General features: G+C 48.3%; 1 protein-coding gene across 6 annotated transcripts in view; it reads right to left on the bottom strand.

Annotated features, from left to right (window-relative positions):
* Positions 1-18,933, bottom strand: part of NR5A2 (nuclear receptor subfamily 5 group A member 2) — a 105,124-nt gene that overhangs the window by 35,180 nt on the left and 51,011 nt on the right. For all 6 annotated transcript variants that reach the window (XM_019750931.3, XM_074317087.2, XM_019750929.3 and 3 more), the window contains exons 5-6: positions 8,429-8,548; positions 465-612 (exon numbers count right to left, since the gene is read on the bottom strand). In XM_019750931.3, the coding sequence (XP_019606490.2) occupies positions 465-612; positions 8,429-8,548 (268 nt within the window). The remainder of the gene's footprint in view (positions 1-464; positions 613-8,428; positions 8,549-18,933) is intronic.

The following is an 18,933-nucleotide window of genomic DNA, read 5'->3' as shown; positions in this document are numbered from 1 at the left end:
TCTAGTTAATCTTGATAGAGATTTGAGAAACAGGTTCTTAATTACTATCCATATTGTCCAAGAATAACAACAGCCGTAGGTAGCAGCTGAAACAAAAGACACATAGAGACAACCGACGGCAGCAGCGAGGCTAAAACTCAGTCCTATCCGTCTTCCCTGAGCTAAACCTTTGGTCACGGCTTCACCTGCGTGGGTCTCGGCCTACTCATTATGTCCATTAAGGAAGAAAGTTCAGGACTCCAGTCGCATGACTCCTTTCCACCCCAGTCTATCCACGGATGGGTGATGAATCATGCAGACATAGACATACACGAAAATACACAGATTCATGTTTGAAGAGGGCACGATGTGAAAAGAAGGGCGTTACCCTGGCAGAACAGAAACCTGTATTGACTTCAAGACACCCCACGCCCGGCATCATTTTGTAACACTGGGTTGTGTAGTAGCAGAAAAGCATTTCTTACCTAAACTAAAGAGCACCAAGAATTTCAGACACACAAAGTCTCGTTGATCAAACTGTAGGGAACGGAGCTTTGCCACCAAGTCCTGCGCGTGGCTCATGAGATTGTTCAGAGTGGTCCCAGCTTGCGATGCAATGATGGTGTAATCCACCTGCAACACAGAGTGCGTGTTACTGTCAGCCTTGGACACACACCCTGCACTGGGGACCGCAGGCTTCCGCGTCAAAGCAGAGCCAGTACTGCTTTATGACAGAGGGGACTTTCCCCGGGACAGAGCTTGAAGACAGTCTAGGACTATCAGATGTGTCACAGTCATTCTGATAAATCTAGTCGTTTCGGTAGCTTGGAAGACATTTTAGATATTTACACATCTACTCTTTTTTCTATTGTAAAATTATATTCGCACATAAGATTAAAAATTTTAACTCTCCGGGATTAGTTCAAAGAAAAATAGACTGTCATAAAAAATGAATCCGGCACGTTTTGTGTGCGCACGATGGTATTAACTAGTACGTGAGGAAAATGAAGGCAGAGATGTGCTTCCCTTGTTATTTTATTGGGACTATATTTTAAAGTCACCATCGTTCACGATCGCAGCTCGTGGATGATGAAAGAATCACGTTTAGATTATCCTTTAGTGTGCGGCTTCCTAAACAGCTGCACCTACTACCAGTTTTCATAGGATCATGGACACATTACTCTCTAAAGACAGCCATGATTCTTTCATAAGAAGGAGGGTGTCTTGGTTGGGGAAACAGAACAGAAACGGCGCATTTCCTTCTTCGTAAAGCACACAAGGTACTGCGAGGTACCGAGCTTACTCCTGGAGACGCGGACAGTCCGTTTATACTAACAAGTGAAGACGTCGGGGTGGCTGTCAGTGATGCTTGGGCTCTGGGGCTCAGGCACAGCCTGGCGGGGAGGCCTGGTGGTCCCCGTGCCCCGTCCTGCTCATGGAGAGCTCTCAGGCCACCACCGCGTTTTAGGTGCATCTAATATCTGCAGCAGCAGCAAATTTGTCTGGGAGGCAAGTCTCATCTGCCACTCAGCCAGAGCAGGCTGTATTAAACTTTTATATTTATTGACATTTCATTACCATAATTGACTGCACTTGCTTCTCTAGGAGAAGGCACAGGGCCGCCCCCTGAGCAGAACTAGTCCCTTGAGTAGGATTTGCAATTAAAAACAAGGCAGAATGGATTTTTTTTATTGTGTAAATATGATGAGTTGAATTTTCAGCTTTAACTATAGAATACTGGGTGTACAGAAACCTTTTTTTTCCAAGAGTCAGAGAAATTAGGAGTCAGTGGAAAGATGACCCCCAAAGGTGTCAATCAGTTTATATGGAGTCAACGATGCATGAAAAAGCCACCGTGAGCGTGTGTGCTGGGGGAGCTCCTGACGGAGCCCAGCACTGGCCCCCGCTTGTCACTGAGCTGGCACCTGTCCACCACCTTCCAACATGAAGGGCTCTCAGAGCTCCTCTGGTTTCCGTTTCTGAACATGTGGAAGACAGGGCCAGCGCACAGGCCACCTGAAGCTGAGCTGGACAGATGGACACCACGGAGTGTATGGTTTGCCTGACACACAGGACACGTCAAGGAGCATTTCGCCACCTCTCTGACGTAACCGTGGGGCCTGGCGCTGCACCATGTAAAAGCAGTCTGTGCTCTACTGATAGTAACATAAACCCTCCAGAGACAAACAGGATAGAGAAGTGACAGCTAGGGCCACAGAGGTGGAAGGGACCTGGGTAGGACACAGGGAGACCTGGGCCACCGTGACCCCTTCCAAACGAAGCCACGTGAAGTCTCCAGCCCGCCGTGCCCTGACTTACGTAAGTCAGTTAAGCCAGATGGTAATAAGGTGGCTCCCACCTCTGTGATTCCCAGGGGATCAGAGCAGTGGGGACCGTCCTACCAACTTTAGCTTGGAATCAGTTTCTTAGTCCGTACACAGCACATTGTAATCAAAATCACTCGTTAAGCCCTAATTCCAAAGGTGCACTAAAATAAACCACACATATGTTGGTACTGACTTTTTTATCATTAAGATAGAGTTAACTCAAGTTCTAACGGGTATGCAGTTAAGTTCAAACATAGAACTCATACTGGGAAATGTGCTACATTGTAACTGGAAAGAACCTAAAGAATGAATTGTTTTATTATTCCGATGGGTTAATTAAAAGTCAATGTGTGTGTAGTTCAGACGGGTGTGAAATAACAAGTTCAAGTACTAGACATTCATACTCGAAACCGTAACACACTGGGAGCAAAAGCAACTGAAATTGTTTCAGAGATTGATTCTGTATTCAGTGAGATGGCGTCCAGAAATCAATTGGCATACCAACGCCTTCATAGCCAGACATTTGTTTACAAGCTGATTTGAAAGCTCAAACATGCTTATTAAATGGGGGCTCTGATAACATTTCCTTCAAGGAGAATTTATCAAATTGCGGCAGCTCTGAAGCAGGCTCAGCGATTTATTCCTGGAAGCGCACACAGGGCTGCAACTTCCTGACATTTTATTTCAAACATGATTACATTTTCCTTGTTGAATGCAGAGTTTGTAGTCAGTTTAGGAGCAGCTGGCCTTGTCCTTTACGTACTTAGTAAAATTAAGTTATTGCTCTTTTACATGTAATCTTTGTGCCGTTAAATTCAGGGCAGGTATTGAAGGCATCCTCTAAGCTGGTTGTCCCCTCTCGATGAATTTCACTTGTCATGAAGGAAACAGTTTTAGCTAAATTGCTTTTAGTTCTAATAGCTGAATTGTTTTTGATGACGTAAGGATTATAAGCTGCTTGTCACTTTCCTACGATACACAGTAACAGAAGATAACAAGTGAGTTGCCAGTGGAGCTTTCCCCTGGGAAGATGTTACAGTGGCTGGTAATTAGCTCCAATATGCAAATACTGAGTGATCCCACTACAAAATACTCGTGTGGTTTTATATACATACGGACATGTATGTTTTGTGTGCATTTAATTTTGAAATGCGGATAGAAATGCATTCTTGTCGTAATTCCAAGATGCTACATGCACAGAATTGATTTGACAATGTTTACTCTTACTGATAGTCATTATTTTCTTTTTGCTTAACAAGGTTATTTAATATGTGTTACATAGATGCCGGATTAAAGAATTAAAACTGAGGGGCCGACTTCAGGTTTCAGTAGGAAAGTTGGTGTGAAGCTCGTACTCCCGTTCCCGTTTGAGGTCTGGGCCCCGGGCCGCTGAGCACAGCGGGGCTATTTCAGTTGCTGGCGCTCTGACGGCACCACGAGGGCCTTCGCTTCTGCAAACAGCTGTTGAGCACACACCATGTGCCAGCACCGTGCCAGCCTCTGGGCCTGAGAGGGGACCTGTGCTGCTGTATCTCACTTTCTTCCCTCTTCCATCTCCAGGTACGGTTCCTGGAAACCCCCTCGCTTTGTCCAGTTCAGTCTGGCCTTGTTCTTCCTCCTCTGCAGTTGTAAACTCACACGTTCTTTACTGTGAGCTGCGTTCAGTAGGAAAAAGCCGGAATGTGGCCGTGCGTTCCTAGCCTGTCCAGCAGAGCTGCCACAAAGCACTGTGTGGGCACCACATCCATGCGTCAAGGTGACACATGTTTGCTGTGTGGGGTCCCCTTGGTGTCAGCACCGTGGCCGGTATTATGGCTGGAGACACAATAATTACTGTCTACTGGTCTTCACACACTGCGAGTAAACATTTGTTCGAGAAGGCAAGGCCATGGGGCAGTTGAGAATATTGTCGGCGGGCCTGGAAGTTTATCATGAGGGCTTTGGGAGTACTGTACTGTGTTTCTTCTGGTTGAATCTGAAGAAGGTAGCGGCGTTCACGTTCATCCAGCAATTCCTCATCACAGCTTCTCTGACCCCATGGGGAGGAGCGTGTGGTCGAGGAGAGTATCACTCCAGGAATAAGGCCCTTCTTCTAGACGCCGAATCACGCAGCAGCTTCGGATGCCCCCTGTCCCCAAGCACTTCCTCCTCTGAACCTGCCTCGCGTTTTATCTGAACCCACGTCGTGGGCCTTACCTGTGAGAGCCCCCGGCGCTGAGCGCTGTGCAAAGGTCGGTCAGACAGGCACGGTTAGGCGGGGGGGGGGGACACCTCTCCCCACTGCCGAGCGCAGGGCTGTGTCTCATTTTACCCCCTCACACCTTAGATTTCCCGTCAACGTTCTTAAATTCAATGGATAAAGCCATTCCTGTCCGGTAGGTGAGTGGTAAGCTGCCCGTAGGGAATGTCGCATGCTTTTTTGCAATAATGCCATTTACCATGTGTCCTGTGCCGCCAGCACCGTGACGTGATGCATCACGGAGACTGGCTCTGCCACTATTTCAAATTTCACAGTCTAGACAGACCCGTGGGACTCGGCCAGGACGGCCGTGTGGAGATGAGTTCTCGTCTCAGAAGAGTTAACAAGAACCCCCATTGGACAAATGCTTTCTCCAAAGATTGGAAGGGAACCCACAGACGTAATTGACTTAGGGTGATGGCATGATGAGTGATTGCTTTTCCTTCTTGCTTTTTCTTAATGCTGAAATAATTTTATAATAGTAAGTAACAATCACATTAAAATTGCTTCTGGATAATTTAAATCTATTTTTACAATGTGTTTACAACACCACACCCCCAAAATAAAACAAAAACATTTGGGCTCGATGAAAAAGAAAAGAATCTGTTTTTGTTGGAAGCTCCACAGAGGCTGCCATATGCTGAAATTACACACGAAGGCCCAGGGGAGCGCCTCCAGCTGCCACAGGCCCCAAGACCTGAACATTCTACTACCGTACGAGGTCATTGTGTTTCGACCTTGAACCAAGCACTTCACCTGCCTCTGCCTCAGGTCCTCGTCTGCAAAATGGGGGTAATAATAACGATAATGATGACGATGATGATGATACTTTCTTCTAGGGTTGCCAACTCCACAAATGTCAGCTTCGTGTCAGCTGTTTCGATGACTTCTAACTTTCATGTCAGGACTTTGCAGAACTATTTCCTGTAACTCTTACTGCAATCCCGAGCTAGACTCTATTGTAAATCATCCCCACTGGACAGGTGAGGACACTGAGGCTTGCAAAGCAAAGCAACTTGCTCAACACGACACAGAAAGAACAGTTTGCAACGGGGACTCGAGCACAGGTCAGTCTGACTACGCCAGGCACACACACGCGTACCCACACACACACCGTTTTCATGCCAAGGAGTAAGAAAATATACTCTACCCGCAATTTGATTATTACTGGACTGTAAACATAACAAGATGTTCTCTATTTTTTTTCTTTGCTTTCAACTACTTCTATATCTTTTCCTTTAAAAATCACTCCCCCGGAATATTGCTCTATGCGTGTACTTAATGTATTCCTTTCTTTCCTCTCATCGTTGTTTTAACTGTCTTCTTAACATTAGCGTACACCAAATGATTTATTATTGCTATTGTTTTAACAAAAGCCTAGGTCTCCCCAGCCTTGCAATCAGAGAGATGGTTTAGCGTTCTGGGGAGAGGATGGTGTAGGCTCCCTGGGCCAGGGACGAGGCGACTTGTCACCGTGGGGCCGTGTGACTTCTCGGCCTTGTGACAGTGGCCTGGTGTGGTAAGAGGGTGGGGCGGAGGGAAGGGAACACGGAGGGAGAACACTCTGCATCGTGAGTCCGTGACCCACGTGAAAACCTCTCTCATTCTGTTAGAACGGTCACGTGCTTTGGAAAGTCTTCCTTTGTAGCTTTCATCTCAAGAAATTACAGGGAGCCCAGGGATGCGTTCCAAATGTGTGGTCTAGCTTCTTCCGTGAAAGAAAAGACACCATTTGTTCCACAATTTCAATCAATGAGAGTGTCCAGTTATAACGAGTCACTATGAGTGGATTCGCCGGGATTGGATGGAAAAGGGCAGGGAGGCGTCGGACAGAAATGTGAGCCACTGTAAGGGGCGAGTCAACAGTATCCTAGCAACCAGGGGTGGGGTCAGACGGCCACTAGACTCATCGTGGCGGTCCCTGCGGAAGGTCCATAAATGTGGAATCACTATGAATCACACCTGCAACTAACAGAACATTTTAGGTCAACTATAATTTTAAAATAATTTTTTTTTAAAGTGTGGGAAGGGGGAGCTCGAAGAATCTGGACCGCAGGAGAGGTGTAAGGAAGCCACCAGCTCTCCACCCAGTGGGTCCCCTCCTTCCGCTGTGACGGTCAAACTCAAGTAGCAAGAACCAATCCTAAAGACTGTAAATACCACCTATTCCTTGACTGTTCTGGTTCTGAAAATCAAACAAGAAATGCACTTGCTCTACTTTTACATGGTAATTACGTCTACCCAGGGACAGCACTTAAGGGAAAATGAAATGTGAACTAAGGAATATTTCTAAAGAGCAGGAATGAAAGTGCTTTGAGAAAGAAAGGCACAACCCATTTCATTTCTGAGAATCCGAAGGAAATGAAATCACATTAATTTGTGGACTGAGTCTTGTCCTTTTAATGCATCTCCTAGTTGGGCCAGGGTAGGAGGGAGGAAAGCCAGTGACTGCACTCTGGAAAGGGGTACGCCAGATCACAGGGTGAAAATGCTAAACCCAGACTTGAAAGCACAGGAAGCCAAACCCACTGAGACTTTATTTGCTCATCTAGAACGCTTTTCTCAGGAGACCTGTGGAAAGCAGGGACCCAGTAGTGATGGAGGGGGTGGAACTGGTCCAATTTGCAGAAACTCTGCGATGGCACTTGCCTCTGCTTTGATGGGGAAAATCTGATTTATTTAATAATACAGCAAATGCTGTGGAGACAGCCTTTCACTCTCAGATATGCACCGCTGTGGACTGACAGCCTGTAAACATTGCTGGCTGGACATCTGTGCTCATGCTACCCAAGCCCTGAGGGCTGAGCTGTGCTGAGCTCTGCAGGGATGCCCGAATGGGCAAGACCAGTCGCTCAGAGGCATCACGATGTCCCATGCACTTATTTTGATAAACCTCAGTTCTAAGGTGGAATGCCAGGAACAGGGCCAAAATCCTGGGGAGCTGGGCTCAGGCCCAGTGAATAGACTTTCTCTCCCCCAGGTACCCACAAGGTCACCTCCTCCAAGTCTTTGCTCACTCGTCACCTTCACAGAGAGGCCAAGCCAACCATTCTTATTTCATACGCGGTCATGGGTCACCCTGCCACACGCGTGCAGAAGCGTGTGTCGACTCCCCTTCACACAGCAGTTCCTTGTTCTCTTTTATGCAGCTGCTCTCTGACCTCTAACGTACCCTTGTCTACAGCGATTATTTACTACCAGCTTTTCCGTGTCACAACGGTGAGTGACACGAGGGCAGACATCTTTTCCCGTTTTGTTCACTAATATACGCCAAAGCCCTGGAATAGTGAGTGGCACACTCTAGGAGGTTCCAGAAATATCTGTTGATGGAACAAATAGCTATTCAACAAGGAGTGGGACCCAACAGCACCTTTCCGGGCTGGCTTCCTTTTGATGATAACTGGCTCTTGACCACTACACCTCCTGTTCCTTGTTCCTCGCAGGCCATCGTGCCACGTTTTAGGTTACGTGTGACACGGGACCTGTCTCTCCCACCAATATGACCAAAAGAGAAGGATTCCACAATTTAGGAGGTTTTTCACTAGCTGACAAACCAGTGTGGCTGATTCATGCAGAAGCTCGAGGAAAGACCCTGGATAGTAATCCTTAGCTTTGACTCAGCAATTGGCTCGGCCCTCGAAAGCCCAGCCTTCAGTCCTGGCAGACCGGACACGGCTGTGTGTGCGATTCTGTGTGCGGGGACAAGTTGAACGGGAAACATCAAGGTGGGGAGACAGCAAGTCGGCTTCTCTCAATTATCTGCAGCCCATCTCGTCCTTTCAAAGCACAGGAGTGCTTCTGAGCCAGTTAGATTCCTGCCATTCTGACCACGCTTAATAAAAAGACGCAATTTTTTTTTTTTTTTTTTTGTCTCTACACTCACTTGTTGCCCAGTAACCAGGAAGATGGATCCTTCCTTCCCATGTACCACTTGTCGGTAAATGTGGTCGAGAATTAAGAGCTCACTCCAGCAGTTCTGAAGCAGCTTCATTTGATCGTCAACCTGTAGAAGAAAGAGAAAAAAAACATGACACCATTCTTCACTACGTTTTTGTCTTTGCGTCGTTTCCTACAGAAGAGAAGTCACCAAAGCATAGGTGCTCAGTGGTCCCTCAGCGCTCCTGAAAATCATGATTTTCATTTGGACAAATACTTTTTAGCCCACACAGAAATGCTTCAGCTAAGTGTTTGTAATCAATGAGCCGCTAGGAAAAGGGACTCCATTAGATGGGTCTGTCCGACGTCATCACACCATTAGCCCGTCCCCAGCAGACCCCATTACAACGACCCCAGCTGGCCCGCGCGTATGTGTCTGGAGGCTCATACGTTGAACCAGAGCCGAAAGAGTGCGTACATATTAGCAAGCTGCCAAACCAGGGGGATTTATGGAACAGACAGTGAGCCTGGCAGCCCAGGTGACTTTGGGACACAGAGGCAGCCAGCCGTGACCTGTCATCAGCTGTGACAGAACTGAAATTCCAAACTGGGCTCCACTCTGACCAGATCAGTCACCGAGCATGGTCTCGACGCCCAGTAGCATCGAGTGGGACGGGTCCCCACTACCTCTCTCAACTCTCCTTATGTGGAAAAGGGGTGGGGTCGGCACCTCCCTCACAGACCTCGGTGGGCATTTCATGCAGGTTCCATCATGTGTCCATGACAAAAACACAGCTACTCCAGGGGTGGTCCAGAGGCCTGTGGTCTCCGTGACGAGCATCCTGGTCCCTTGATATGTCTGCTTGTCACGGCGGACGCCATGTTTACACATCCGCTGTGCATTTTTAACAGTAACACCTGGCACGGAGAAGCTGGGTGACAGGTTTTCGCGTTTTGTGTGTGGTTTCAGATTGGATTCACACACCTGCCCTTGAGAACAGGCCTCATTATATTCCATTTTCGGAAGAGGAAATGGGGTCTTTGGGTCAGTGGCGTGCCTGTGAGTCTCTTCTGCTCCAGCTCCAGGCTCCCTCCAAAGTACAAGAGGTGCTAGAATTTTCTAAGCCAAATTAATTTAACTCACTTTAAAAAGATTCACTTCTAAGCGGCCATTCTATGTGGCTCTGGATAGTTGGATGATTCTTGGGAAGAGTCATCCAGTAGCCGTGACACGAGCTTGTGGCTGATTTTATTTCCATGAGCCCAGGTCACGGCAACAGTGCCCAGCACGGCCCTGAACTTGGAGTGGAAACCAGGAGCAGAAGCCCCGGTTGACAGGTCTGACTGTGAGAGCTTGGCCAGCCCACCTGCTCTCTCAACCTTATTTTCTTACCTAAAAATATGTGAGCTTGTTCTTGTCCTGAGGATGAAATGAGATAGGAGATGGGAGATGGGAAATCCCCTCATAAAGTGTAAAACAATAGAAAATGAAGAAACGAGGGGAAACAGAAGGCTCGCAACTGGTGGCCATATTGATTCCGTTTTGAAGGAAAAAAGCGATTGTAGGGATCAAAGCAGCAACCGGGCTCGGTGACCAGGAAAAGCCTCCCCAAACAGCTCCATCAGAAATACTTCAAACCAGACATGCACTCATTACATACATGGATATTGTTAGAGGCTGGTTATTTGGCGGGTATAAGCGCCAGACCTGGGACATGTGGCACACAGGGTCCCCACCTGTGAAAATGACTGGTGGGGGCAGTGCTCACCCACCCACTACTTGGTGGCTTAGTGGAAATCTCCAGTGTTGTGTGCTGTCACACCTCAGGCTGTGGGCAGCAGTGGCACCGAGATTACTACACGTTCTCTGCAAACTGTGGCCACACATCCTGGCCCCCAGAGCAGATTCTGGGAGCCGTCGTGGAGGCTTGGGCTGATGTCAGACAAATCCCACTTCTCTCTGTGGGTTTTATGATGTTCTCATGCCAGCAAATATGCTACCAGCATCGCATTTCAAATTTATCAGTCTACAGTGGCCGTTTGGCTCCACGGTACACTTTCTTTCTGTGATGTGAAGCTTTATTTATTTACTTCGCTCGCTTTTCAAGGAAGCCTACAACACGGTACTGTGAGCTTGTCTCCCCAGAAACAGTTAGCATACACATTCATGCCGCAAATAATTTCAAAATGGATGGGAGAATATGGATTCCCCCAAGTGTATTTATGGGTGTCTGTTCGCGTTGCCAGTTTCTGTACCTATTTACACAGCAAGAAAATGTATTCCCATTTTGCAGGTGGAAAAATGGAAGCGCTGAGAGAGTGTCTGCTGGCCACGCAGAAAAGGAGAAAAGGTGAGTGGCAATGAAAACAAGCGTGTTTCCTGGCGCGTTACGGGGTTCTTCCTCTGTTCACATTCGACGGTCCCCCACCCTCCCTAAGTAACGTGACAGAAATGCTTAGGAACAGAGTTTGCCAGCATCGAGGCACGTTCAGATTGGAAGGTAAGAACCTGACGTTTCCCCGCTCGCTTTTCTTCTGGGATGTTGAGAATGTGCTTCCAAATCGGATGTATTTTTGTCTCATGTGCAGGAAAAGAGTGGGTTATATCATTTTCAGACCTTATTCCTGACTCTCTGTGTGTATGTGTGTGTGTGTGTGTGTGTGTCAGAGAGAGAGAGAGACAGAGACAGAGAGACAGAGAGAGAGCGCGCCCATTGCTCAGGAAGGAGCAAAGCTTCTGCTGTTAGAAACCCCCCGGAAGTTCCTTACTAAGGGGCTGGATATTTTTTGGCCCGAATTCCTTCCCCTGCTGCCTGAGTCCAGAGGCGGGAAGGAGATGGTGGGTAGGCTTCTAAAATCTGCATATTTCTCGGTTCCTGTGCCTCCTCAGGAATTACGGGAACAGGTGAAAACATCAATTTCCCCTAATTAGCACTTCATGTTTGGTGTTCTATTTCATGCTGTCCGTGTCATCATGTGTCCCCTGGCATCTGTTTACAAAAGGACTGGAATTGCTCGTTGGTCCATCTGCCCTTGAGGGCAGGGCAGCTCCAGCTTCAGGCATAAAAGGTGCGTCTTATAAATGCTTGTTAAGTGAAGGATTGGGTGGCCAGCTGCCCTCACTTCGCAGGTATCTGCTGTGCTCTGTGTCCCTGGTATCTAGCCTGCAGTATCTGTGAGACACCCTTCAGTGTCAGGGCGCCTGCCCGTCCCCTGCCTGTGCCGCAGGTCTGGACCCACAGGTGGCCTCTGGTGCAGATGTCTTGACGGATTGTAATTTCAACCCCTCCTGAGCCCTTGAGTCCAGTCTGAACACTCTCTGAGGAGGCGTCCGCGCCGACGTTCTGTGTCCCTGGGCTCCGTAATGGCTCATGTCCTGTTTTACGTTGTCTTGGGCCTGGGAAGTACGCACCTTGGCTGGGCCCTTGTGGGTGTGCGGCTCTGGATGGAAGGACAGGGGAACTGGGATGGCTGACCTGTCCCTTATCTCTAGATAAGAAACGTTGGCAATTTTGAAGGGAAAGCAGAGACGTAGGAGGGATCTGGGGTCGGGAGGAGAAGTGGAGACAACTTTTCCCGGCAGTGATTCTGTTGGTAGACAGTTTGGGAAGCAGAGAAGGGGGGTTGACGGCACGTAACCCGCTCTGTCCCCCCCAAACGTCTCTGGTGTGATCCTGTGTTATCAGCTGTAATAAAGGGGAGGACTTATCTTGGAAACCTAGTTACTCATCAGGGGAACTATTTATCCTGATGTTATAGACGAGCCTGCACAGGAATACAAGCCCCGTATTGTTAGGAAGCTCAACTTCCCACAACTCAGGAGGTTAATCATTAGAAACGTGTGCTTTCTCAGGAGAACGGGGGAGATTTGGCAAACAACTCAAGGAAGAAAAATGTGCAGTTCTTTCTCAAGCCCACACGTACCTTATCGAAACCTTTCTGCCGGCCCTCCCCTTTCCCTCTTAACCAGCCAGCAACCGAACCCGGAGTCCACTGTCCCCCCGCATAGGAGAACGTTCTGCTGACGTGCATGGTAGTTTAAAGGGGATGTGAACCCATTTCTTACTTCTGGTCACAAAGCCTGGTGTGCCAGGCCTGGTGTGAGAAACTTGGTGGGAAATGGGTGACTGAGGCACAATCCAGCCTTCAAGGAGCAGAGACACAAATGCAAACCTGTTCTTATAATCCCCGGGCCACTTTACCCGGCTCCACTTCCTGGGGAGGCCCCCAGGGGTCCTGGACGCTTCTGAGAAGGGTGTGTTCAAGAGGACGTTTCCATAGAATCACTTAATAAACTCTCTTCTCAGTAGCTCCTGCGGGAACTCTTGGAACAAAGCGTTCAAAAAACGGTGTAGAGATTCTTCAGAATCATTACAAATAAAGTCCACGTTTTATTTCCCTTCCTCCCTTCCTTCCTTCCTTCCTTCCTTCCTTCCTTCCTTCCTTCCTTCCTTCCTTCTTTCCTTCCATCCATCCTTCCTTCCTTGTTTCTGGCAAAAAGAATGAAAAATTCCTGGAGGTGGGCCCCCCCATTCTTTTTGTGACAATGATGACATTTATAAAGGCATATCCAGAAGCAGGGAGAGAAAATCCAAACCCAAACAAAAATCAAAACCAACGGAACGAATGTTAACAGCCGCTGTGAGCCAGGCAGACCCACAGCTGCCCCAATCCTTCCTTGTTTGTATAAAACACACGGAAGGGTATCTGCAAACTGCTACAAAGTCCAACAAGAAATGATTTCACATTAACAGTGATTAAACAAGCACTAAAAACAATACTGCACAAGAGCAACAGCAGCCAGGAAAACTCCCCTGTCAATTGTCGGAGTACCCAGTGGATTTACGGCCAGACTGTCTTCCCTGCTCGGCGATAGCAGACGTGGCCCCAGAGGACTTTCTAAGTGGGTGGCTGTTATTTTATAATATGGAGACTTAGCTGTCACCACCTCGCCCGGGCGTCTCTGAACACAGGATTTCTCCCCCCTGTGTGTCCCTCGCTTCAGGTGAGGGATGCAGGAGACAGAGGGTTTAACTGCGTGACGTCTGCCCATGGCCATTCCCACCAGCCCCTTCCGAGCTACACACATTTCCACTCCACCCAGGACGGGAGCAGTGCAGAGAATCTAGGACCCAGAGGGACCACCCACTTCTCCCTCCTGATCTGATTCATTCAGACACAGTCACTGCAATTACCTACTCTGGTCACGCTGTTCCTTTGCCCACAAACCTTTCCCAAAGTCCCTCAATTTCCCTTCAAAGCTCTCTGCCCGACTAGTGTATGCTGCGAGTGGCTACTGCTCTGGGTGGCTACTGATCCTGCAGCCCGGGGTGGCCTGAGGCGGCCGGGAACCGAGGAGCGAACGGGAGGAAAGTGGCTGTCATTCCGCTGATCTCCTAAATGTCCGGGGAAACGGGGCCACCTGGGCCCTGCCCCCTCCACCAGTCAAGTGGAAGAGAGAAACAAGATAGCTGTCCGCAGAGGCAGGAGACAGAACATAAGACAGACCAGCCTCTACTTCTCACAGCTCAGTGCAGGGTCACTCAGTGGACACGGTTGGAGGCCCTGGACGTCAGGCGTCCCGAGGAGCCAGTAGAAGCCAGGGTCCCACCGGACAGGCCCGCCCACGATTCACCAGGAACAGGCTCGGCAGGTCCCGTGTGAGACGTCAGGGGCCCGTGCGTGTTCTCACGGTGCGCCCCCACCAAACACTGTACCATTCCTCCCAAAGCCCAGTGCTTGCAGAGGTGAGTTCCATTTCCCCAGAACGTTCCCGTGCTGGCAGGCCTACGTCGCAGGGATGTGGGGTTCGGCATTACTCGGTATGCAGATGTGCTAGTGCCAGGTACTCAGCGTCAGTTGTCTTCATTTGTGCGAGTGTGACGCAGCTATTGAAGTGAGAGACACCTCTCAGGTTTGCAGACTGGCAGCATGGTGTGAGTTAAGTGTTACGTATCCCTCCTGAGGTAGGTGTCACCCGACGGCAGGACATCATTTAGCCAGTTTCTTTCGACTAGAATTGTAGCTGCGTGTTCTGTATCATTGAGTCGGCTGCGACTCTGGGTGATGTATGATGAGTGACGTCCACACGTCCCGTCCTCACAGCCCTGCTCAGCTCCTGCAGACTCAGCCTGTGGCCCCTTTTATGGAGTCAGTCCATCTCCTATTTGGTCCCTCTGTTTTCCTGCTCCCTGCTATTTTCCCAGCACTCTTGTCATTTCCAGGGAACCCTGCCCTCCCACGATGTCCCACAGTAGGACAGCTGCAGCTTTGGCATTTTGCCTCCAGCGATGTTCAGACTTAACTTGCTCTAGGACCCCCTCGTTCATCTTCCTGGCGGTCCAGGGTCTCCACAGAGCTCCTCCCAACACCATAGTGCAAATGAACCAATTTCTTTCCATCCGCCTTCTTCCCAGTCCAACCTTCGTGTCCGTATGTAGTAAGTGGGAACACGAGGGTGTGACGGTCTCAGCCTTGGTCCCTAATGACACGTCCGTGCTCTTGGTGACTTTTCCTAGTTCTTCCAAGTCACATTCTCAGAATGTGTCAAACCTAAGGACGCACTTTACCTGGCTTTTACTCCTCTTACCATGTTTCCAAAAGCTTCTTGTTGAAACATCCATTACTTGTAACAGTATGTGCATCCTGTCTGGGGGTCAGATAGGACTTGGCACATAGCTGTCCTGTTAAGAGTGTACACACATAACTCATGTGATCTGATTCGGTGGCACTCAAAGGTAACGGCGAGGCTCTTTCCCGTGGCTTGTGGGATCAGTCACTTGTATTGCTTCAGAGTCCCAGCACGTGCAAATGTCACGAGATGAAAGAAAGGGGGTCTGTGCCATCACACCAGGTTAGTTGGTCCACACTGCCCCAGAGCTGCTTGGACATGACAACTCAGTCTAGTGTCTTTTGCAAAGTAAAGAAGGTAGGAATTAACGTGCTGCTGAACTCTGGGCCAGCCCAGCTCCAGATCTGTGAACGGGTATTACAAAGGATGGATTGGATGAAGGTGTGTTAACGTAGGAGTCATTCCTCTTGTCAGATTAGGGACATGTCCCAATCAACAATAAATCAAACACTTACTGGTGCTGGCCATTGTTGAGACTTGAATAAATATAAAAACTAATTCTTTTGTATGTCAATTATATTTTAATTAAAAAAAAACCACACTAGTTCTTATCCTCAAGGAATTTACAAATGAACTGAACAAATAAGACATTTAGCTGTGCAAAATAATTAGTGCACAAGACAGCATGTAATGTGTAAAACTCTGTGGCAGCAGTAATTAGAAAATTAGTCTGTATACAGAGGGTGCCAAAAAAATCTATACACATTTTAAGAAAGGAAAACACCGTATTAAAATTGTAATTCTCAATATATACCGATAACAAAAGATGAATACAAGTCATGTTTGACGTCTGCAATTGCAAGAGGTGCTCACAGTGGTTCCCATCAGCGTAATTTTAATAGTTTTTTTATTTCTTTCTTAAAATGTATCTACATTCTTTTGGCAACCTCTGTATGTATATATACATATGTGTGAGATACAGAGAAGGCCACATCCTTCAGAAATGAGGTGAAGCAGTTTATATGTACATATGATAAAAGATGAGTAATCGATTAAATGAGGAAATGGAGAGAAAGGGAACGTAAAGGCAGGAGAAGTCAAGGGCAAGCAGAGGATCAGTCCCCCAAACAGGACACACACCCTATTAAATGGTAGTTAAATCTAAACTGAAATAAATAAAAGGAGGGAAAATATGAGAGATGTTAAGTGAAGTCCAAAGGAAAACATTTTAGGGGATGGAAAAAGTTGACGAATGAGAAAAAAAAAATATTTTAAGGTAGATGAATGTGACATATTTTCCAGTGCTTTCTCTGGCTGGGTATTGTTTCATTTATGACATGAGCTGTTTCCTGTTGTCTAGTTTCAAAATCTCCTATTAATGCAATGCTCCTCACATGTCTGATCAGGCAGTTACTTGTCAAGCAATGAAGACAACACTCTTTAAGCACAATATGTTTTCTTTCGGCTTGGTTAGAATGTCCGGAAAGCATTTGTGAACATGCTTGTCTTTTCTGGAGTAGGTTGATGTTGAAAGGACCTAGCGGTCACCTTTAGTTCGTCGACTTCATTTTACAGAGGGGAGCACGCAGCTCAGGTGTGCTGTGCCTTCTATGAGGTGACTCGGGTGCCAGAAATGGGGCGGGGACCCAGGGGTTGTGGATCCGAGCCCGGCCTACTGCCACGCAGCACTAAAGAACAACCTTCTCATTTTTTTCTATCGAAGTTTAGTTTTGTAAATATAGCGCTGCCTCGATTTCTTTCCTGCAAGGAAATATAGGAATGGTATTTTAATTTCTCTATTTGAAATGTAACGAAGCTTGTGATTGGAGGAATGAAGTCCTTCGGAAATACAGAAACATGGCTTTCAAATAGCCGTGGAATTCTCTGGGCATAAAATCCAGATCGGTGCTCTTTCCTGGTTTTGGGGGGAAAGCTATGAAGGTGGCTTGGAGGGAGGATTAACTGAAACCTAGCATTTACATAATCTCATGGGGGTCCGTTTTGTGCTGAAACTGAGATAGGAAAGAAGTTCTTCTAGAATCAAGATGGAGAAGAAACGTAGAGAAAAACAAAGGTTTCACTCTCTTCGTATTTTTGAAAATCCAGAAATTAGTATATGACATGACTGGCTAGATTTCTCTGTCAAGATAGTTAGGGAAATAATAGCTTCATTTGACCTTGGGGACATTTTCTCAGTAGCCCACACGTGACTTTATCAGGATGTGTCCCTCTGGTCACGACAGAGCATGCGGTGCTCGCCCCGTAGTCAGAGGGGAGCACCTTCCGAGTGGTGTGTCACCACTGAAAGGGCCACCTGGCCTGGCCACAGCCCCAGAAGACCCAAAGGCGACCTGAGTCATCATGTAACTGCTGGTGGCCTGTGCCCCTTCCTGCAGCTCCGCTGGGTGGAGGGTAAGACTCCCAACCCCGCTAAACGCCCCCAACCTAAAAACGAGAGACCTCATTGCCTCGTTGATGCTACTCACCAGTATGGCACGGCCCTAGTTTTGACCAATATTTTCGTTCCCCAGTTGTGGCCCGTTAAGCATGAAAACCATCCTACACACACACCACTGCAAGGTACTGACTTGGGAATCAAAACTCCACCCTCCAGATTTTCAGCAACACCATTTCTAGCTCGATGGCACCTGGTGGCAGGCCAGTGTTCCTTACACTGAGGTGCCCATTCCTTCTACTCCCATGTTCTCTATTCCAGTGTCAGGGAGCAACACGTGCCAGCCACCATGCTCCCCCACCCCCAGGCTGCCTGCCTGACTGTTGGACGCCCGGCGGTGTCTACAGAACGAGTGGCTGGCAGTTTCATTGGAGTAGGCTGGTCGATTCATGGCAAACACTACGGTAATTCAGCCACCTCATGACGTCGATTCATTTTTCAATGAAACTGACCATCAGTTCCCAGACTGTGTAGATAGACACAGGCCTAGAGATGGGTTGTTACGACCCATCGATCACAACACCGCTCCGATTTCACACAGGTGGTCAGTCATACAATGAGCACCCTCGTGTATCTGAGTGTTGAGGCAGCAGCGTGGGGGCTGGGCGGGGTCCTAAGCGCTGGAATGATAAAAACGCAGCAGCATGAGCGTCCGTTCTTAAAACCCGTCCACACATGTCCTCGTCGTACTGATGTTGGCCCTTATACACCTGCTAGAAAGGAAAGGGTCTGTAGGTCCAACACGCACCTCCTTCCCTGTTATCTCTTTACGACCAACTAGGATGTTTCTCTGCCAGAAAGTATTTTTTAACTCTTTCTTTATGACGATTCAGAACCTAGAAGGTACTGGGTGATACTCATAAGGCACTCATAGGACAGAGCGCCTACTGCGAGCGTCCCACCAGGGCAGGATCCAGCCAGGTGCTCAAGGTGACGGGAATGTGTGCGGCCCTGTCCCCTCCTACTTCTCCGAGCGCCGTTCCACTTTGCCTGCTCATTTCCCGTGAGCACGGAACGTAGCCAATCAGACCGAGGCCCCGGGGTCTCCTTGCTGTTTCACTGCTCAGAACGAGCTCGCACAGAGGCTGACCGAGGGGTGAGCTCCCCCTGTCCCTGACCGTGACCCCCTGCTGTCACAAGGTGGGGATCTGCGAGGTGCGTCCTAAGACATGGTATCTCACTGAGCTCGAACGAGGCTGTTCATCCTGTGAAAATGGTGACACGCTGACACTCCAAGTGGTATTTCATAGATGGCCATTTAAAAAACACCCACCCAAAGAATGAGGTGCAATTCCACGTGGGGAAAATCTGGCCTAACTGGACTTGCCTCAGATTCGAGCTTCACTCTTTCTCAAGGCGGAAATTGGTTTGGAAACGAGAAGAAAGTCTAGGAGAAGTGCCCAGGGGCAGAGCACCGCTCACTGGGCATGGCGCTGACGGGTGTGCAAGGACGAAGGGGAAACGCGTGTCAGGGAGCCGTCACTGC

Source organism: Rhinolophus sinicus, chromosome 6 (assembly GCF_057876585.1).
Source record: "Rhinolophus sinicus isolate RSI-liver-muscle chromosome 6, RSI-T2T, whole genome shotgun sequence".
NCBI lineage: Eukaryota > Metazoa > Chordata > Mammalia > Chiroptera > Rhinolophidae > Rhinolophus > Rhinolophus sinicus.
The sequence above is the reverse complement of the archived record's forward strand: the minus strand, read 5'-3'. Positions and strand labels throughout refer to the sequence as shown.